This window comes from Rutilus rutilus (genome assembly GCF_951802725.1).
Source record: "Rutilus rutilus genome assembly, chromosome: 2".
In the NCBI taxonomy this organism is placed as follows: Eukaryota; Metazoa; Chordata; class Actinopteri; order Cypriniformes; family Leuciscidae; genus Rutilus; species Rutilus rutilus.
Window position 1 is genome coordinate 20,139,473 of NC_140210.1, and position 23,485 is coordinate 20,162,957.

At 36.5% G+C, this 23,485-nt stretch overlaps 1 protein-coding gene across 1 annotated transcript in view; it reads left to right on the forward strand.

The window, feature by feature from the left end:
* The first annotated feature begins 3,037 nt into the window (after positions 1–3,037).
* Positions 3,038–23,485, forward strand: part of dlc1 (DLC1 Rho GTPase activating protein) — a 134,095-nt gene continuing 113,647 nt past the window's right edge. The window contains exons 1-3 of the mRNA XM_084402152.1: positions 3,038–3,237; positions 3,331–3,566; positions 4,640–6,116. Of these exons, the coding sequence (XP_084258278.1) occupies positions 4,716–6,116 (1,401 nt within the window). The 5' untranslated portion in view covers positions 3,038–3,237; positions 3,331–3,566; positions 4,640–4,715. The remainder of the gene's footprint in view (positions 3,238–3,330; positions 3,567–4,639; positions 6,117–23,485) is intronic.

Consider the following 23,485-nt stretch of genomic DNA (forward strand, 5'->3'; position numbering starts at 1 on the left):
TGGTTTGGTTACATTATGACAGAATATTTCTTCTTTTTTTGTTGAACTATTCATTTAAATCATAACATTAAATTGCAATAGTAACATTAGCCTCTGCCTTGCCTAGATTAATTTGCATATGGTTACACTTTTCTAAACTGTGTTGTGTTGCTGGACACACTCATGTCACCAACAATCACTGTTGCAGGACATTGCAAACCCCCATTGAAAGAGAATGACTTCCGGTCGATTTGCCACTGCAAAAGGCTGTCAGTGGGAACGTCCATTTCCTCTGTATGGGTTCCAAGTCCTTTCCCTTTAAACAACAAATCGAGAGTGAGAGAGAGAGAGGGTGACCGTCAAGAAACATGTCTATATTAGGTAATAAATAGCCAACTCACACAGTGAAATGCACTATACCTATTTTGAAGCTGCCCAAGAACAAGCAAGCCACTGTCAAAGAGATTTGACATGGCCCTTTTCCAAGATATGGAGAAAAATGTCCCTCAAGCAATCCTGGCTATAACAGTTCTGGTGATTTTTTTAAGACCTCTTAAAAAATAACTAATAATAATAATTATTGTTGTTATTTGTTTAATTTTAGAAAGTACTTGTGTAAAGGATGTTTCTGCTAATATAGTAAGAAAAACAGTAATTTTATATAAAGTCTAAAATAATTATATAATATCAACAAAAACAACAATAATAAACTATAATAACTGTAATACTTATTTTATCAATATTTTAAGTATTTGTGTAAGGAGGTTTGAGACAAATATTATTATTTTAGAGTTTAAGTGTTTTTATAATAACTTTTATTAATAAATAATTAACAAACATTATCTAATGTTTAACAGATCATTATTTAATGTAAATTAAAATACTTACAAATGCATTTACAAATGCAAAAAGGTGTTTAGCTTCAAGTGAAGGATGTTCAAGAGAAAACTGAACAATATAAGAGTGGCTGGTCTTACTTTATATTAGGTGTCTTTACTGTGTACTTACAACAAAATAATAATAATAATTGTTAGGTACAATGTTTTTATTGTGTTCATGTTATATTGCTATAATATAGCAATGTTATATAACCTATAAAAGGTTAGGGACATGGTTACAAGTAGGTTTAAGGGTTGGTTAAGGGGTCAACATACAGAGGTCTAAGAGAACACGGTTCGAACTGTTTGTATTACATTGTTTTGATAAATGAACTAGTATTTTATTTTTTAAATACAAGTTTTTTTTGTTTTTTTTGATATCCTATATTTAGTATATAGTATACTAAGTGTTGAGGGTAACAGTTTATTTTGAAGGTCCCTTTTGAACATTCTGTTGACTCAAAGTAACTTTGCAACTACATGTAAACTAATTTAGAGTATTAGACTGTCTGCTTAATATCTGTTAACTCTTTATTGTGATGCTCCCCAACAGACACTCTACTGACTATCCTTTGCAACTACATGCCAACTTAACCCTAACCCTACCAGTCTACCAAGTATACTATCACTCTAATGAGAGTGAGTAGACATGTAGGTGCAACGTTACTTGTAGACAACAGAACATGTTAAAGGGACCATCAAAATTGAAACCAAAACGTGTTTTGCACCAAAATTACCATTATGGGTAACAATTTATTTTAAGTTCCATTAATAAATCACTAACAAACATTAAATTATGCTTAACAAATCATTAATATATATTCACATAGCTAGAAATATGAGTAAACATACGAATGTTTACTAATGAACTTGAATTTGAATTGAATTTGAATTTGAATTGAAATGCTTACAAATGTCAGTAAACTTTCAATTCATACAATCATGCACTTTTAAAAAATCTACAAATGATTTTGACAGATGGTTTACAATGATTAAAGCTTAAATTAATAAATTGTTAACAAACATTATATAATGCTTAACAGACATTTTACAAATGCTGAATTTTAAGCACTTTACACACTATTCATGTTAACATATTATTCATTAACTCATAACCACAGTCTGTAAAGGTAATACATTGTTTATTTGTTGTTTTTACAAACCATTAATTTGTTCATGTTTTTGCAGAACCCAATCTTGAACCTATTCATTATTTCATTTAGTACCTTTATGGACAGTCATCTCAATTGCAAAAGAGTGTCTCAAATGACCTGGATTCACCCTATATTTACACATCATTACAAACAATGTATTAATTATTTATATATATATATATATATATATATATATATATGTTTTTTTTGCAGTATTCGATCTAAAGTTGAAACTATTCATTATTTGTAAATGTTTATAAATGTTTACTAATCATTTACTACCTTTATGTGCATTGGACTTTTAGCTATACTGTAACAATGCTTGTGTAAAGGGTGGTTAGTTGAGTTGCTTGCAAGCATAAGAAGAATGCTTGAGTTGTTGTGTTAGTTATCAGAAATGAGTGCCAAAGCATTACTGCAATCTGACTTGGCCCTCTGACTCAAACCTTTACACAGCACCCTGTCTGCTTCTAATCAAAACCGGAGAGTGCTTTTCCCAGCTAAGACACTGATACACACACAGAGAGAGGCGTGGAAAGAGTGTGTGTGTCTGTGTGAGAATGTCTGTGAGAGAAAAGGGAATGTGGCATGCCGATTTTATAGGAAGAATTAAATGTTATGAACAGCACGGAAATAGAGAGAGAGAGAGAGAGAGAGAGAGAGAGAGAGAGAGAGAGAGAGAGAGAGAGAGAGAGAGAGAGAGAGAGAGAGAGAGAGAGAGAGAGAGTGAGAAAAGTATACAACTGTCAGTTTCCAGAAGAACTGCACATTACAGAGGATATGAAGAGGCTGGTTTCTAAAAAGAGAATTTGAGAAAGCAAGAGATGGAGGAGGAGAGAGGGAAAGAGAAACAGTGACTTGAGACTGTCAAAAACAAAAAGAACAGTCATCTTAAGCAAAAACTTCTAATACCGTCAAGATGACAACATGCTCTCCACGTTTCAAGCTCCACGTGTCTCTGTTTTCTTCTCCTCCTCCTTGTGTCTAACAGGGAGAAAAGGCTTCAACAGGAACTGACCAAGATCAGTGATCGCCCCAGACGTCTGGGGAGAGATTGGTCAAAGCGAATGGCTTCCTCCTCCCTCTTGTGGAGTTCTTGCATCATCTTTCCAACCGCTTTATTGAAGGAATAACACAAATTGGTTGCAGAACCAATTAGGGATGCTTATTGCAAAGGAGCGTTGCCGTTCTGACAGCTGAACATTTGATATATCAACAGAACTGAAGTACTAGTCTAGAGGCTTCAAACTTGGATTCATATCTATATATCACCTTGGAGAAATATTTAATACAGTGTATTTTCCTGTATTTCTCTTTAGACCTCTTCAAAGCAGGAATTGTTTGGACCACAGAGAAGTTGTTGACCCCTGGAGACACATGACCTTGACGTCCTGGCTGGCTTGAGAACAGAGCTAGCTGTGTCAGAGGGTGAGCTCACCACACGATGGGGAGAGCGGGTAACTGACCGCTCCATCGCCACAGACGAACGGTACCAACACGGGGTGACACGCTCACAAGGCCAGAGGAAAAGGAGGACAAGAGGAGAATCGTTCAGGTACTAATATTTAGACTGTGCGTCTGCTTATCAGTCTCTTTAAAAATATCCACTGCGCTGGCTTACCTTCACGTTTTTGTTGTTTATATACAAATTCGAATATTCAGTTATTCTAGCAGGGACTACCGACTAATACTGAGACTTAGACATTACCAAACATGCACAAAGTAAGTTCAGGATGTCAGTGACGTGAGCAGCTAAGGATTATCTTTCTTTATGAAGATAACTGTCTGTATCGAAATTTTATAATTCACGAAAGCGCTTGGCAAAGGAAACCGAGCTCTGTCAGGCTGGACTTCATGACCAGATGTTCCACAGAGGGAGTAACTTCTAGCCAGATGTGAGAGGAATGTCCTGGTTAGGACCTTCTCTGAACGCTCGCCGCTAACCGCTGACTTCACATAGACGTCATGAAGATCTATCAGACCTAAGGGACTACAAGAGCTTCTGCCATTTCACCATGCTGTGTGGTTTTCCCCCAGCGGTCTTTTATTACTGCACTTCTTTCCATCTTGAGACTTTCCTTCTGGTCTAATGTTTAAAAGAAGTCAGTCATTGATGGCTAATCACTGAAGAATGACTTGTGCAAAATGTAGAGAAGTATTACTGTACTTTTGAGTGGGTGGAGGGTCTGCTGAAATGCTTGGCTGACTCAACGCTTGGCGCAAGGGTAAATGTGATTTGTCTTTTTTTTTTTTTTTATGATTCATGCAGAAGTTTTTGAAATCTTTTGAATATATATATATATATATATATATATATAATATCTCTGTATCCAAAATAAGTCAAAAGCTATGAACACTTCGATGTTGGTCAGTGTACACTTGATTGTTAAAAAAATAAATCTATAATATTTATAATGTTCACAAGGTTTGTGGCATATTAAGTTGTTAATGCGCTTTTCAGTGTAACATAGAACAGACTTTTCAGACTAAACAAGTTTAAGAGCACTTGAGATTCAATGTCAATAGCATTCATTACACGTGGCATTTTCATTTCTCTCACATATAAAGATTGTGTGATTACTTGTAAGTGTTTGACAATGAAGTAAGAAATTATCTCTTTCTCTGCAGAAGGACCTGTATCTGGTTTTGTGCTTTCCGTGGGTTGTAATAATAAGGCTCTATGGGCTAGCAGAGGGATCTCGCCATGCCTGTTGCCGTTCATAAGAGAAGCTGGGAGGATCATGTGACCCCACGCACAGGATTACAGTACAGCTATGATGACCTAGACTTGGTCTGCTGCCATGTGCGGTACCAGCGTGGTAGGTGTGCCTCGATGCCCGAGTGTGGTCATCACCAGCCTTGGACTTTATCCTGCCCTGAAAATGGCAGTGGAGATGGAATGAAAAGGATGGAGAAGATAGTGCATACGTTTCAGGGTGGATCTCAACCTAACTGCGATGGTTCAAAGGGCCGAACATTGATGCCTGGAGATACTGTCAATGAGACAGCACGGCACAAGAGTGACCAAGATAGCAGGCTACCTTCAGACAACGTGGCAGATCAAGATGAATTGCAGTGTTCTGCTTCGGGAAATTCGCAAGCTCACAATGGAGATCCAGATAATAAGGAACTAAACAAGGATAAAGTATCTTCTCCCCATAGCCTGACACATTCTGTGCCTACCACCACATTATTGGCTCAAACAGAGGGAACGAATGATTTATCATCTGAGTTGGAGGACCGTATCTCCTTAAACAATTCTGTCAAAGTTGACTGTTCTGAGCTGACTTCTACCAAAAGTGGAACTTCTGTAGAAAACACAGAATCATTAGTGAAGGTCACTGTGAGTAGTCAGATGTTACTTGAACACATGAGTGTCACAAGCGGAATTACAGACATAACTAATAAACCTCCCATCTCTGACTCACAACAGAAATCTGCTGACCCACACATTATTGTGGAAGGACAATGTTGTGAAATGTCTGAACAGACTATTTTAACATCTGGCAAAGTTGAATGCTCATGCACAGATGAAACTACGATCCCAAACTTTTTATCATCATCAACTTCTCAAGAAACTCATCACATTCCAGAAGCTAGCTTAGATGCTAATAAAGCAAGTCTAGTGTGCAAACATCACATAGTGACACAAAGTCTACAAGACAATGAACATCAGGGTGATGGCATTTTTAAATGTTCTGATCATGTGGTGTTAAAGGTTGGAAGTTTTAAAACACCTGCTTGTGAAACTTTTCAACTGGAACCATCTGGAAAAACTGACACAATGGAGACATGGCATGATTGCTCCTCAAAACTCCAGACCATCCATGAGGGGTCCTTTCCTGAATCTGTAGATGATGCTTCTGCTCAGATATTGGCAGAGAAGCCAGAACAGTTAACATGTACAGACTCAAACACCAATAAATGTGAGAATTTGACAAACTCAGAGGATCAAAACTCAAGGCTAAAGGAGACAACTAGAGGAGATCCTCAACCTGAGGGAATCTATGAGGAACTTCAGAGAAATCAAAATACAAATACAGCCAAAGAACCTGAGATTGTCCCAAAAGCTGAAAGTTCCCTTGTCAAGCTTCGTACAAGGAAGGTAAGATGTTTTACATATATTTTGTTGTTGGTGATGTTGTTTTTGAGTTAACAATAATATACACAGGTATGATTTTGTTTGGACTGAAATAGTCAACCTCTTACATCATGTAACTTTTATGACAGGTTTCAATAACTTTCCATTCAGGTTTATTTTTACTCAAGGAAAATAAAAAGAAGAGCAGAGATAAAAAAAAAGAAAAAAAAAAGTTCCTATGGGATTGTTCCCATTATTTGCCATGCTTATTAAGGTCAGGCAGTCAGTATGGGAAATTCTGTGGGAATTTCCACATAAATTGTCTGTAACAAAGCAATTAAGCATGCAAATAAACTGAAATCGGCAAAAAGTCATTCTATTTTATGCATCACAAGATTTCAGTTAGTTTCGCATTAAACACTGTATTGACTGTTTCTTATTTATTTATTTTGGGGTATTTTTGCAAGTTCTTATTATAGAGACCATAGAGAGCAGACCAGAAGTTATGGGGTGGAAGACAGCGGGAATGGGATCAGGCTTGTTTCAAACCTGCATCTCTCATGTGAGCACCGCAGCTCATACTGTACTGTATACTGTACAACAAATTGTGTAGACTTACAGTGAAAAAGTAGGAACTCAAGTCATATCAATTTCACACTAATGGGAATGGGCACTTTTGACTTCAGTCAGTAAGTAACCACCTGTATCCATTCAGAATGGCCTAGCAACCTAGCCAGCAACTATCAACCACTCAGAACACCTTATCAACCACATAGCAACACCGTGTCAACCACTCAGAACATATTACCATAGTGTCAGAAACGTTTGCAGAGTATGACAATGTTCAGTTGCACTTCCATTCAAAAGATTGAGGTTGTTAAGATGTTTTAATGTTTTTTTTTTTTTTTTTTTTTATATCAAGGCTGCATTTGTTAGATCAAAAACATCAAAAACAGTAATATTGTTAAATATAATTAAAATGTTAAATAACTGTTTTCTATTTGAATATATATATATATATATATATATATATATATATACACACACACATATATAAATGTAAATTATTCATGTGATGGCAAAGCTGGGTTTTTATTTTTTATTTTTTTTATTACCAGCCATTACTCATCAATGTCACTTGATCCATCAGACATCTTTCTAATATGCTAATTTGGTGCTCAAGAACCATTTTTTTTTATTGTCTATGTGGTAGCACGTTATTTTACAGTAATGCTCCCCATGTACATTCCATGTATAGTAACTGCATTAACTGGGTAATAACTAGGTACTAACCCTAAACTTAACCATAACCTACTGTAGTTACCTTATATTACCCAGTACTTTCTTAGGTAAGTACACTGTAGGTGGACGTAAAATAAAGTGCAACCGTCCATGTTGACAACGGTTTTGCTGCTTAATATTTCTGTGAAAACCCTGATTCACTTTTTTTTTTATTCTTTGATGAAAGTTCAAAAGTAACAGTATTTATTTGAATTAGAATTGTTTTTGTCAATTTTGATCAATTGAATGGGTCCTTGCTGAATAAAGGTATATCTTTTAATAAAAACCTATTGAACTGTAGCATTTTTTTTATTATTGTTCTGTGCACTGCACACATCTCTCCATGAGTGGCCAGTGTGCATGCTTCTTTTATTTTTAGCTGCTTACAAACCGGTTCCAGCATGTTTCTTCTACAGATGCTTTCTTCCTTCTCCATGTTTGTTCTTGCTTGTATACACAGTTCTGATTAAAAGCATTCATATAGCACCATGCTTTTCAAACACCACATCCTAAATCACTATGCCAGCTCACTGCCACGCCCTATTGAAAGCAATGACATCACTCCGGCTTACATCCTTGGCCATGGGCATCTGTGGAATGTTCCACGGTCCAAGAAACTGGCGTCACACGAGACCTAAAATGGCACGAATAGAGTACGTGTGAGAATGTGTAGGCTTTGTGTGTATGCTGATGTGTGACAGGTAGTTTGTGTAATCTGTTTTGGGTGTGCTTGCATGCATATATTTTTACCTTTATGTGTTTACGTAGGTGATTGACAGCAGCCCGCCTTGCCAACCTCGGTCCCTTAGGTAAAGTCTCTCATAGCTTTCTGTGTTTATTCATCCTTGCCCTATTCCACAAGACCCTGGAGGCGTCGTCCAAAACACAGTCATTATTTATACAGCAGGATCCATTAGACAGGAACCAGCCCAAGCAAAACACGCCATGCTGTGTAATTGTCATTTATTTGTGAGGTTGAAATCCAGGGCTGGTGGCTGGAGTTCTTGTGGGGATTTGTGTTTGTTACGGAACGCTGGAATGAATGCGAGCCATTTAAGGGCTTGAACGACTCTTTTCTACTGCTAATGGAGACACGAAGTTGAAGGACAGAGTGAGCAACGGGAGTGTGGGAGTTTGTGTTTGACATATGAGTACTGAAGGAATCCTGCTTATTCCAATTATCTCTTTCAATGAATGAGCAATAAAATGAGCAAATTGTATTAGTAATGTAGACGGAAAGATAGATGCTCACTTGGTTATTCTCTCAACAACACAGCAATGTTGATTTAGGAGATGAGACCAATGATAACTGAAGTATTTCCCTTTTACGCATGATGCTGCTCACACGCAGACACTCTGAATGTGCTGGATTGTGTCAGTCGAGGGATTTATCAGGGAGTTGAAGTATGAATCTGGGCTTCATGGTGGATTTGAGATTCTTGGAACCGTTTAAGTGGCACTAACACAGTGACTGTTTCAAAAATCACTCCCCATATTGAGCAACTGTCTGAGATCACATTCTCTCTCCCTTTGTGTTTGTACGCTTGTGACTGTGTGCATGAATTTGTGCATAAGGTATGGGGTGTGAATCTTTGGGTAGACAGATAATCGATTTGAGTCACGATTCATAGGTTTTCGTTTCGATTCAGGAACTATGTTTGCAAATATAGAACGATTTGATTTGATTCACAATGAGATTCGATTTGATTTCAATTAATTCGTTTTTTTTAATACAGAATATTATCTGATACACGTTTTTTTCAAGTTCTTATGAAAATAAAGAACAAACACAATTGCTATATACTAAGACCCCTTAAATGTGTATCACCCATATAAACAATGAGTAAAATAACAGTGTTTTATCTTGAAGACAAATGCCTGATTTCAGACTAGGCTTTAGCTAGTCCCCGATTAAAATGTTTAAGCTGTCTTAACTAAAAGCAACTTGCACTGGCATATCTTTAAAGATGTCAGTGCCATTGTTTTGTCTCAAGAAGATGCACACCAGTAATGTTTTTTTTCTAAGGCACGTTTATAAAAGCTACTTAAATGTTCTAAGTCATTCTACCACTTGTGGTATGTTCACAGTCTAGAACACAGCATATCTGAAATATAAGGGATGTGATTGTGCGAGTGAATAAAAGCAGGACATTTTTTTTAAGACCCAGAGTGAAGCACTTTTTGTTTTTTAAACACCTGAATCAGCCATTTAAAGCTATAAAGCATTTGAACTACCAGGAACTGTGAAGAGTGATACATGGAAATATATTTAACAGCTACAATTTATTTCTAGTAATACAACACAGGACGTCTTAACATCTTTTGGGAAAATGTAAGGTCAATACGTGCTATTCTGTAGTTCTAAAACAACTGTGCTTCCAATACCTATCAATCTCATTCAGTAAATAAAATTCCACTCAAACTTCTACAATAGGAATAGGCAACATATATATATTTTTTAGTTTTTTGGGAAACTACACATCATATTCTGGCTATAGGCCTACAGATAAAATTATGAATTATATTAATGCTCTTTAGCCATTAGAAAATTAAGACTACACATAATCTTATCAGCATGATGACTAAATTATATTAACTGGAATGAACTGTATACAGAAAGGGAGCAGAGAATGTGACCGATCGAGCTTTGCATGATCTTTATACGCATAAATGACCTTTTATGTGCATCCAATAAGCATTTTTTAGCATACATAAAATGTGCACTTTTTGCATGCATATGATACGAAATATACATACCCAGCCAATTCTACCCAACGGGTAAATTTTGCGTACCAGATGCTATGCACATAAAAGATTACTTTTGCATATAAAGAGGACGCCAAATAGCTATAGATATGCAGTGCCAGGAGCGATTTTCCATGTCTTTTCCAAAACATGTTCTGTTAGAGTTCTTAGATACCAGAAATGGATATGTGTATGTGCATGCATGTGTACATTTCTAATAAAGTTTCTAATAAAAAGGCAGTACCTCGCCCCATCATACTGTGTTCATAGATCACTTTTCACTCACCCTTAGAGACAAAGGAATAATTAAATTGTGCAAAGGTACAGTAATTATGATGATACAGATATTAATGATGAAGATCAATCTCATAATTAGCTCCCTGATGAATACTGCTGATTTGGCCTTGAGATGCACAAAGTCTCTAGTGCAGCCGTGTTGATCATACAGTATTTCACTTTGGTCTCGCTATATTTAATGAGTAGTCAAGCTTTTAACCAGCAAAACTGATGAAGCAGTTGATCAGCATGGTCATCATTTAGTGATGTTTATTGATCAAGAAAGTGCTAGTTAAGCTGGAAGGAGAGTTTGCAATTTCATCATTTACTCACCCTCATGTATGCATTTCTTCTGTGGAACACAAAAAGAAGATATACAAGTGTCTCTGTATTTGGGGCTGTCAGTGGGTTCCAATGTTGTTTGGGACCCCAGAAACCAATGCACCAGCATCCAAAACCCAACATCCTCTACCATTCAAAAGTTGAATTTCTTTTGTAACAATGTAAAAGCAATGTCACATTGGATCAATTTAATGAATCTTTGCTGAATAGTAGCTATGTTAAAGGTGACATATTATGCCCCTTTTCATAAGATGAAATATAAATCTATGGTGTCCCCAGAATGTGAAAATTTCAGCTCAAAATACCCCCCAGATGATTTATTATAGCTTGTCAAATTTGCCCCTTTTTGGGTATGAGCAAAATATGCCGTTTTTGTGTGTGTCCCTTTAAATGCAAATGAGCTGCTGCTCCCAGCTCCCATTCAGAAGACAGCCGATCCTTCACAGGAGCTTCGGAAACTCCGGCAATAACAAAACACGTGGATTTTATTCATCCAAAATCTCAGAAATAACCAGTAGCGGAGTGCAGCTTTATGGAGAGACTCTGGAAGAGATCGCAACTTTTAGACGCACCTGGGCGTTTATGGTTAGTGGATACATTGATGTAGTTGTTGTGGAGTTACATTGATTAATTTCATCGACTTGCATGTACCGTCATGTTTAACTTTTACTCAAGTGTACACAGTTCCCTGAGGTCTTTATAAGACAGAGTTGACATTTTTTGGTCAAACAGTGTCCTGTGCTCATCTGTGCATCCAACGACAGAACAGTTTGCATGATTTGCTAGAACTTTTGTCATTGAGTTAGAACTGGCTACACTGTTGTCGCTTGCAAAAACCAAATGGCTGCGCCGTGGGTGGAAACATGCAGATTAAGGGGCGGTAATATTATAATAAGACCCCGTTCCTACGTCAGAAGGGGAGGGAAATCTGATCGGCTTATTTTTTGACATGCTTGCAGAGAAAGGCTTAGCAAAACTAAGTTACTGGGTTTTCACTTTTCACGTTTTCTGGGTTGGTAGATGCACCAGGGCCCAGAGGAAAGTGAGGAATAACCATGTCAAATGAACTCAAAATGTCCAGTAGGAGAATGAAATGGGCATCTGTTCTCACAATAACACTCATGCAGAGTTTTTCTAGTCCCCAGCAGATTTTTTTTCAAGAGCTGACTATGAGAAAATAGATTTAAGAGCTTATTAAACACCCCCTGTAGTTCACATACCATTTTGATCAGCCCAATCAGGCTTAAAATGGATATTTATAATATAAATGGTTTGATTTGTACATGTCAGTTTCACACCCTTTTATCATTCACAAAAAAAAAAAACAGTGTTTTGCATGTACAACCAGCTGAATTGCAGCATGTTTGGTTTCTTTGACCTGCATTTTAAAGTCTGTGAAAAAGGTGAAACTACTCACTAAAGGCCTCTATGTACATAGAGCATCTGATGCCCCTTGGCCCCCACTCTAGTTCATGTGCCTTTTATTTTCAATTGCTGCAACTCGCAATAAATGATTCAGGGAACTCTAAACCAGGCCAGGGGTTCAGAACTCTCCTCTGTTAAGAAAAGCTTTATGTCAGGGCCAACCACCAAAACAAGATTAGAAATGTGTGCCAGCAAGTTTCAAAAGAGGACATGTGGCTTAGGAGCAATATGTCCAAACTTACTGTAAAGTGCAATTTAGTTGTCAGAATGCAGTGCTCCCTATTTGATCTGGGCAGTATCTTGTGATGCTCTTCACCTGCTGCTTTAAGTGTGTTGATGGATGAACTCATCTCGCCGTGTTTTGGGTTTAGTCTTAGTGGATTGAGTCCCATACACAAAAGAATTATATTTGAAATATATTTTCTGGATATGTTTTGGAATATATGCAAATATTTGAAATTGGCCCAATAAATATATTTCATACTTATATTTCATATATTTTTGTTATATTTCAGAATATATTTCAATGTATTTGGAATATATGCCACATATATTTTTGACACTTTTGGGGACCCGTACAGAAAAAAATACATTGAAATATATTCTGAAATATAACCAAAATATATGAAATATAAGTATGAAATATATTTATTGGGCCAATTTCAAATATTTGCATATATTCCAAAACATATCCAGAAAATATATTTCTTTTGTGTATGGGGTGTGTTTGTGGGTGACTGTGTGAATTGGAGAGAGAATGAGTTGAATGGAATTGTCATTAAGAAGCTAACAAAAAAGCACCATGGTATTACCATAGGTTTTGCACTTGGTGACATTGAAGACTTAAAGTAAAATTACCATCTCAGGAATAAACAATTTTTTAAAATATATTAAAATAGAACATTTCTATTGAGATTGTAAAAATATTTCACAATATTACTGCTTTTACTGTTTTTGTTCAAATAAATGCAGCCTTGGGGAGCATAAGAGACTTCTTTCACAAAAAAAATATTAAAAACCTCAGACTTTTGAATGGTAGTGTGCATGGTAATCATTCAGTATGATGGATGTTTTTTTTATGGTAAAATCGTCCAGAATATCATAGTATTACCATGGTACATGTCGAAACAATGCTGGTTGAAATTATACACATCAGTTTAGATAAAAGTAATTCTGATTCAGTAATATATTAAAACTTAGAATGGATAACCTCACATGACAACATGCTAAAGAAGAGCGATCCTTCCAAACACAAAATGCAACTTTTATTTTTCTTTGGTAGCTACTGTGTCAGGAGCGCTGAAGTAAGGTAAATGATTCCACTGTATGTCCTTATTCAATAATATGCAGCACAATAATTGGGAAGGAAATTCTGAAGCTGTCGCTCTGTGCCTTTCCATAATACACCCAGTCTCTGTCCCACTTAAACATGGACATCTGCTCCAGTCACATGATGCAGTAATGTCATGTTCAAGACTCAGGCCAAATATCTAGCAAAATACTTCAGATACTGAAGTAAATGAGTTTACCAAAGGAATGTTGTAGCTTATGCCATTTCCTGAAAATCTGTGATGAGGTTATTGCAAACACAATATACATTTGGGGTTTCTTCAGTATGTTAGGCCTTTTGTTTCAGTATTATTATGAACAGGCTTTTTTTTTTTTTTTATGTTTTCAAATATATATCTGTGTATCAGTGTGTTTCTGCAGTGACATTTTTGTGGTGGTTGATCATAGGTGAATTTGTAATACTGTGAGCTAACTTAAGTAATCATGTACTTTTGAAAGTACATGAGTCATACTAAATGAGCCGTCATGTACTGCTGTATGAGGCAGCGAGTGAAAGTAAATATTGTATGCTGACGTTTTCTATAATTTGTCGTTCTAAAACAAGGTACTTGCCAAGTATTCTCACGACCGATGTTCTGTGTATTTACATTATGATAATTCAATTAATTTAGCTTACGAGTTCTTCAGCTCTGCCTCTGGAGACCCACTGCCACTGTATCACTAGTGATTTAAAGTACCATTTAAAAGGTTGATGTTATTTCACTCTAAAAAATCTATCACTTTTCCTAGATGAATATTAAGCAGCACATCCGTTTTCAGCATATTATGATAATAAATATTTCTTGAGCACCAAATCAGCATTATAAAGGATCATGTGACACTGAAGACTGGAGTAATAGCTGCAGAAAATTCAGCTTTGCCATCAGAGGAATCATTTTCTATTAAAAATTCTTAAAATAGAAAACAGTCATTTAAATTTGCATAATATTCACAATATTAAATGTATTTTATACCAAATAAGTGCAGACTTTCAAAAGCTTTAAAAGGTGGAACATGTAAACTTTTCATATCTTGCCTGAAGGATTTAATTGTAGGATTAAACAAACCAGCAAAATGCAGTTCCCCTGATGCAGTGCAAAACCATTTCAATACAATAAGAGTTGAGGCCTGAAATTGTACCATAGCATCTTTCAGGAGTTTTATCATGTGTCCAGTTTATTCCCTTCTCTCTTCTCTCTAAGCCTGTCTTCCTAGTGAAGGATTGTGCAGGATAGTTGGCCGCTGACAGCTTCCATTTTATATTAGTGGCTAACCAGTAGGGATGCTCCGATCAGGATTTTTGCAGCCGATACCGAGTACCAATTTCTTGTCATGGTGATCGTCCGATACCGATGCTTAATTTACTTAATATAAGACAAAGATAAATACAAACAAAATGGAGCAGTGTGATGCAGCCCACAAGGTTTATTTAAACATTGTCCAATAGTAAACTGTGGAGGACAAAATAAACATTTAATCTCCTAAAATGGAGAAGTCTGATGTATGCCTTAAACAAGTCTGACTATTTCAGGACAAAATTAATTTAAAAAATCAACAACATTTAAACTCCTAAAAGAACAAATTGAAATAGTTTGATGCAACTCATTAGGTTTAATTAAACATTCTCCAATGTTAGAGAGAGAACAAAGCAAAATAGAAACATTAAAACTCCAAAATGGATAAGATTTAACTCAAATGGTTTAATTAAACATTGTCCAATATAAGACCATAGGGGAAAAAATAAATAGAATAATTTAAACTCCAAAAAGAACAAAATGGAGTAGTCTGATACAAAAAAAAAAAAAAAAAAAAAAACTAACAGTAATATAATTAAGTGATTGTCAACCTGCTTTTTTAGTTTTTTAATTATTATTATTTTATTTTTTTTTATATTCGTTTTTCTGCATTTTGGGAAGACAGTCTATTCCTCTTTTCAGCCAAAACGTGTGCGGCTGTACTGAATAGCCGCTCACTATCAACACTCGTCGATGGAGCACTAAGGTAGACTCGTGTTGCCTCTGCCAAAGCTGGCCTTTATTCCTCTCCCAAAACACTAGGGGTTCTGCAGATCTTGGGATAACAGGCTCAGAGAGATTTATCTCAGGTGCTGCCGAATCACTTTCGCGGTAAGCATCACTGCTGCAAAGAACTAGATGGAAGAGCTTTTGGTGTGGCCACAGATTCTCCCATCTTCTCATCAGAGCTATGTCTCCGCCTCACTCGTACATCCAGTGCTTCAGCGAGCAGTCTGTGTGCCTCTGGTTTGATTTGATTATCAGAAGATCTATCCTTGTACCTTGTTTTGAGAAAGATTTGAAAAAAAATTCAATTATATTAGCCTAAAATTATACTATACTATTTAATTTAATACTTTCACACACAACACATTTGTCACACTCAAAGTCTTTTTTTGTTTTAACTTGACATTTACAATAAGTATATGTAACCCTGCCTGTGTAAAGCCTGTTTTCTACATAAAATCATCCTATATTCAAAACATTCTGTGAAAATATAACCTTGATATCTTTAATATTGACAATAAGACCATTTCAAAGATTAAAATAGGGAAATGTATTTTAAAAAATGATTATCTCATGCGATCTCATTAGATTGAAATTTTAGCCTGGATTTCACTGATGGTCACATACTATGAAATTTATACATTATATCTACACAATTAATTAAGACTTACCTAGGATCAAGGACCGTAGCCACAACATATACAGGTTCCCTGTTAATGTTGGTGAACCTTCTTACAACAGCTTCGAGAAGTCTTTGTTTCTATGTTTTTACTCCATGGTCCGAGTCGGACTCTCTCTCAAAGGAGACGCTTCAGGGCACTGATATTCGGGAATGACGTTTGCCACGGATGATTTTAATGCGCCAATCTCTTTGGTCAACTCTTCAAAGGTGCAAGAATGGAAACCATATTTTCAATTAATTTCCACTGTGTTGCATTGAGATTCAGAATGTCAGCTGTGTATGCCATTAAAGCATGTTTTTGTTCCAGCAGAGAGTTGAGCATATAGTAAGTACTATTCCATCGTGTGTCGACGTCCTGCTGCAACCTTTTAGGAGACTGGCCAAGTTGTTTTCGAATATCTCCTAAATGCGAGTATGCTTGGGACGAATGCTTAAAATGCCCAACAATGCGCCGGCGAATCGCCACAGCATCACAGATAGCCGGCTGTGATAGGACTCCCTCGTGAACCACTAAACGGAGAGTATGTGCCATGCACGGCACGCTGCGTCAGTTGCAGTCTCTCATTGCCTTTTCTATATTGTATTATCACGTAGTACGACATGCATTTTCTCTTCAGGTATGTCCCAAGCCTGCAACATGTCTTTGTACTTAGCGACTAAAGCCTCAGCAGTGTGTGAGCCAGGAAATTCTTGGGAGTGGAGAATCACTTGCCTTTTTTCAAAGTCTTCAGTTATCCACTGCGCTGTCAAACTTAGCATGGACATAGGGGCTACGCTAGAGCTCCAAATGTCAGTTGTTAAACTCACCGCGGTCACATTTTCGTGAAGTAAACTGTTTATGTGGCTGTAGACGATTTGATATAACTCTGGAAGAGCTACATCGGTAAAATATTTGTGAGTGGCAGTTCAAAGATGTGGTTCAAGATGTGCAATAAGGCGTTTAAATCCAATGTCTTCGGTGACTGACAACAGCTGGTTGTCAATGCATACGAATTCCATTATCTTTGCGGTTATAGCCTTAGCTTTCTTGCTGTCTGGTGTGTAAAGTTCGTGTTTTTTCAGAATGTCTGTAATGGATGGCTGAGTGAGTGGCATTACTAGTTACCGTTGCCTTTTTTGCAGTTGCCAGTTTTTCGTATTCACCACACGTCTCGCGGTGGCTCGTTCTTAAGTGCTGAATCAGGTTCGTCGTATTAAATGTTTTGGACAATGCTCCTCCACGTGAGATTTCTTTGGAACATACAAGGCAAATAGCAAATTTTTCATTGTTTTTCGAAACATCATAGCAATTCCACACCGGCGATGACATGACTGCGGCGCCAAATCATTTAAGTCCCTACGCATCATGTATGTCCTAGCGCGTTGACGTCATCAAATTGAGATCGGTTTGTGAGATCGGCCAGGTTAGTGAGTACCGATCGAGTCATAAAATGTGATTATCGGCCTATACCGATCTCCGGCCGATCGATCGGAGCATCCCTACTAACCAGCGATGTGTCACTCTACAGGACACACTCATTTCAGACGCTGAGGTCTTAAGGAAAGATCTGTGGGGTCACTAAGGACAGACTTTAGTTAGTCATAAGCACATTCCCCAGAGATCTCTGGGAAAGAGGAAGAGAGCAGGAGGATTCTGGGAGATCTCACAGCGTGGGGATTCTGTCAAATCAAAACAGGAAGAACCCTGTAGGAATGTGACCCGTAGAAGACACTAAAAGAGAGTGAAACTGTAAAAGTCATATCCGTTAAAGATGCAGATCTTAATTCTAAAAATAATGGTTTTCTGGTATATTCCTCCATTTAAGGCTCTGTAAGACAGATGCCACTTATATCAGAGATAGAACAATACATCACATGAGAGTGAGAACAGAGGGCTATGTTTGATGTGCTGTGTTTATGAGCGTTTCAGAACAAGTGTGTGTCATGGAAAAGCTTAGGCATACGCAACTAGCCTTTCACCACACACACACACACACACACACACTCGCATAATTCTGGCTCACCTCTGCAAATCCAACAGCAAAGCACTGACTCTGACAGGATAATTCTGTGCTAAATGGAAAATAAATGGGGAGGCAGTCACAAGACATTATAATAATAGAGAGAGAACACACGCAAACTCATGCATAAATCTTTTGATTTCTTTCTAGCCCTCTAAGGCCATCTTAGCTCTGTTTCACAGCGTATGCAGAAAGCAGCAAATATTTAGTTTTCACACTGCCGGTATAAATTATAAATGATGCCTGAATACTTGATTCTGATTGGCTGGAAGATGCAATCAAACAGCCATGTCAGTAATCACCGTTATATATTAATATGCTGCTTTCAATGAAGCACACATGTGCTTTTATGCTAACATGCTAAAACCATGCTAACTACAATATGACAATATAGTTTTGAAGGTAATTTTGACTGAAAAGTAATTTCATTTGGACATTTTTGTGTAAAATGAGTCACACCAAAAGACAGCGCAAAAGGGAACTGAAGCAGGAGTGCCGGATATACTTGATTTTTTTGAAAACATGAAGAGAGAAAACTCGCATTGTAACTTTCAGTGTCCTTCTGAGGTGTTGCTCTTCCTCCTGAAAGACGGAGGACCCCCACAACTCAAAGGTCTCCAAACAATTGCCCGTTTAAAAAAAGGAATATGGCGTCACACCTTATGATATCCATTTTCGGGACAAAATGTTTTAGTTAAGGGCTGCTTCAAAAATATTATGCCTGAACTTTTAGTCAAGCAGACTCACAAGTAGACATCTGGGATATCAATATATGATTGAATAAACAGAAAATGAATTCATTTTCTTGTTTTTATTCAAAATCAAAATTTGTGAAATGTGCTTGGGACAGACACGCCATATGAGTAGGGTTGCAAAGGGGCGGAAAATTTTCGGTAAATTTCCATGGGAAGTTAAGCTGGGGAATTTTGGAAATATTCATTACCACGGCAACCGCTTGCGCGTCCACTCTGAAAGTAACTGTACACATAAGAGATGGATAGATACATTATTTAAGGTTATTTCTATCCGTTAGAATATTGATATATGAACTTGTTGTCAAGTAAGCCCCGTTGCGAGCATGTGCGTCTCTCTAAACTTTCAGTGTACTGCACTGCTCTAGTTGACTTCTGCGCCTTCCCCCCCCGAAAATATCACGTTAATTTTGAAAACGTAATTCCTTTTGTGGATCCTCTTAGTCTGTCTTCATGTTTCTTTGACAAATATCAGTGTCTCAGTCTCACGCACGTTGCACGCGAGTTAACCACGCCTACTTATTTACATGTAGCGGTATACACGGAATAAAAAAATCTGTTACGGTTGACATTTTCTTCCGCGGTAACGATATATACCGTCATACCGCCCTGCCCTACTTATGTGGTAAATAAAGTTATGCTAGCTTATTTAGCATCTAACTTATCAGCTTGCTATCTACTAGATGAATACATTTGTATGTGATATTTGCAATTTAAACATTTAATAAATATATTTCCCCATAATATCATCAAAACTTACTTAACTTTGTTTAGTCCACAGGCTCAAATGTGTGCCTTTAATAGTCTTGTGCTTTGGGCTTCTGTACATGTGATGGAGGCATGCACAGTGCCAGTAGGGGGTGTGGTCTCAATAGCCATGCAGTAAGCAGTGTGCTGTGTGCATGTGATTGAGGAATGGCATGTATATTCAAGTGCATTTGAATGGCATCTGTTTGTTTTAGTCAAGTTCCCTATGAAGAGCCAACCTTCAAATTTGAAAATTCCCAGTTTATTCCCGTTTATTCCCATAAATTCCTGTTAATTCCCTTAAATTCCCATTAATTCCCATGGAAAGTTTCCATCTTTGAAAATTCCCATAATTTTGCAACCCTACATATGAGTTTATTCTGGTTTGGCTGAAAATTGTGAAAAAATAGAATATTAAACCCATGAATGCTCTGTATGTCCATATAAAACAACACTTTCTGAACAATACCACCACAGTTTTTGATATATTTTTCTATAATTTACTTAACATTGACACATTGGACCAAAAAAAGGCCATGTATTGTCTTCCACCCACATACACATACGTCACACGCACATAGATTTACACTGCGTGCCGCACACACATTCAGGAGCAAAGAGACTTGTTGTCATCACTGCTCTTTGCTTTTATTAATAAATTAGCTTCGCTACTGAATCACTACATTATATTACGCAGCAAGGAGGTTCTAATGTTGCTGTTTTTAAGTAATTCAACTCACAGCTTTATTGCTAGTAGAGAGACTAGCAATATTTCACATATTTCACAATATTTTGCAGGTAATTCACACACACACACACACACACACACACACACACACACACACACACACACACACACACACACTACCACACTACTTAACCTCTGTGTCTTATTAAAAGCAGACATAATGCTAGATCTAGAGTCATAGCTGACAAAAATAACCGTCAATTCAACCCTTCTGGTCAAGTTTAGCGCTGCAAACATTAATGACAGCTTTAACTTGTCACTGCTGGCAAATGGTCATGGTATAAGCGGGATTCACCTTTCAGCCAATCAGAATCAAGTATTCAGACAGACCATAGTATATGTAATTCATGGCTAGCTGTGCATTAAAATATTGTAATGAACGACGTGGAGGCAAATAATACCTCTACTTGTACAAATATTCTTCATCACGGGCAATTACTCAAAAGTTTGGGGTCAGTAAGATTTTTTTTTTTTATTAAATTATTTTTTCTTACTTTTATTCAGCAAGGATGCATTAAAGTGACCAAATGTTACAGTAAAAATATTTATAAAGCTATACAAGATATATATTTATTATTTGAAACTCTATTCGTCAAAAAAATAGGAAGATCTTTAAAAGTCAGTTTTTACAAAATGAGCAGCACAAATGTTTTCAACATTGATAATGAGAAATGTTTCTTGAGCACCAATTCAGCATTTATTTTCAATGTACTGTCCACAGACTCAAGTGTTCAAAGACAAATGCTCAATGATTTAATCATTTAGCAGACGCTTTTATTCAAAGCGATTTACAAATGAGGGGAACATTTGCTTTCTATCGCAGTCTCATAAAGAGACTCTATGACTATATAAACAAATTGACCATGCAAAGCATCTTTATCGGCAGAATGCTATGTAAGGTGGTTGAGGCCAAATGATTATAAAGCGTGGAGAGAGAGAGAGAGAGAGAGAGAGAGAGAGAGAGAGAGAGAGAGAGATAATAAGATACATAACAGACAACAGCTGCATGTCCAAGGACTGAACTGGCTGAAATCCAAATACTGAGAATAAACTCAATGACCTGTACCATTCACCAACTTCAGTAATGTTCTCTATTATCAGATGTGTATTAATAAATCAATCATGGATGAAGTAAATAGCACATTTCTGCATGTGCTATTTACCTGAGAACAAAGGAGCACCTTTAATTAAAACATTTCTACTTAATTTTACTTGACTTCAAATGATAATTTTCGGATCTATCATTGAGGTCAAGTGAATTAAGTGACTTTAATTATTTGAGGAGAGTGTTTCAGCATAACATTCAAATACAAATGCATTTTCGGTCTCACACTTTATATTGAAGCTTATTAAAACACAAGCAGATGCACAGTCGAAATGTCAAGGAAAGGTCACTGTAGTGAGAGGTGTGCTGAATGTAGAATGCGTTGTGTGTATGTGTGAAAGCATGTGTGTGTACATGCTTTGCTGTCCTTGTAGCTATGAAAGGTCTCAGAATGTCCTAGAACATTTGAAAAACCTGTCAAAAAAAGACCTTGAGGACCGAAACCGGTTTACAATGGCATAAAATGTCCCCAAGTCTGCTTTGTCCATTAAGTGCTATTAGCCGCCTGCATTAGACTTTCAGAGGCATTTTTTTAATATATAAATTATATTGAATATAAAATTTGTTCTTTTGAATATTTTTTATAATGTTAATGTATAGCTAGCTACTACTGTAGCTAGGCTTATCATTTAATATTAAGAGCTATATCAGAACACATTTACCGCCTCATTTTTAGGTGCTTGTCAATTTCTATGGAATTTTTGCCCCAAGCCGCCCTTATCTGACCCTATACACAAGCTTGGGTTTGTGCATCAGTGTATGTGTGTTTCTTTAAGGATGTCCACAGTAGTGCCTTACTAAAAACACACCACCTGAGGTCAGTGTAACACCTGATATCACATATAAGACATTAAGAAAGCAAGACAGATGAGAGGAATCTTGCTGTAGTTCAATCATTAAAAACTTGCAGGCATGTGATGTTAATGTGTACTTTCCGGTTACCCTGACCTGTGTGTTTACACAGTAACCTTTTAAAAATTACTGTGCCATTTTACTCTTTTTTTTCTGATAATGAAGTTACTTTTTTTATTATCAAATTTTGCCTTTTCTATTTAAATTGCTTAGGAAAAATAAAAATACAAGCGAATACAATGTAAGAGATTGTCATTAAAAGTAGAGCTATGAATATGCTGTGGATAGCATACAGTATATAGCTCAGGAAATGTGGTCTTGGAAGAACTAGATAAATCATGTTTGAGTTTAGATTGAGATCTCTGACTTTTGATCGCAGACTTTGGTATCCTGGTAAACATGAGCACAGTTAGAGTCATTGTTGAAACTCTAGAGGAGATGTGTATACCAGCTGGGGAGGTTTTCTCATGAGAAAATCTGAGAAGTAGGAGACTTAAGCAAAAGTCTCCATTTGTTCTCTATTTAATCTCATTTGTGTCAAAGAGAAACCATTTGGATTTTAAAGAGATCTCATTTGTGACTGTGATAAGCGCATTCACACTGTACATTTTAATTGCCATACATTTTAACTTCAAAATTTCAAACTTTAGGTGTGACGGTATTCTGAGTTTGTTTTCTGTTTGAGTGCATTTTGTATCATGTTTTAGTCCTGTGCCGTCAGTTAGTTTCTTTTGTTTCAATCAGTTACTATAGTTCCTCATTGTTTGATTTGATTTTTACATTAAACTTTTTTTACATCTTTTTACATTTTCCTTAACTTCAGAATTGTACATTTTATTTAACAAGAAAACTCTTTATTTATGTTTTTTTTTTTTTTTTTTTTTTTTTTGTGACTGATTGATTAGTTAGTTCATTTTATTTAGTGTCAGGATTATTACCATGAACTAAAAACATTGGGAAAAAATTAATTACTTCAAATAAAATAAACATTACTGAAATAAAATAAAATATAAAGAATTAGCCTAAACTGATTTTATTTCAGCTAGTTGCCAATTAATGCAAAATTTCTCATTTTCTTTTTGTTTGAA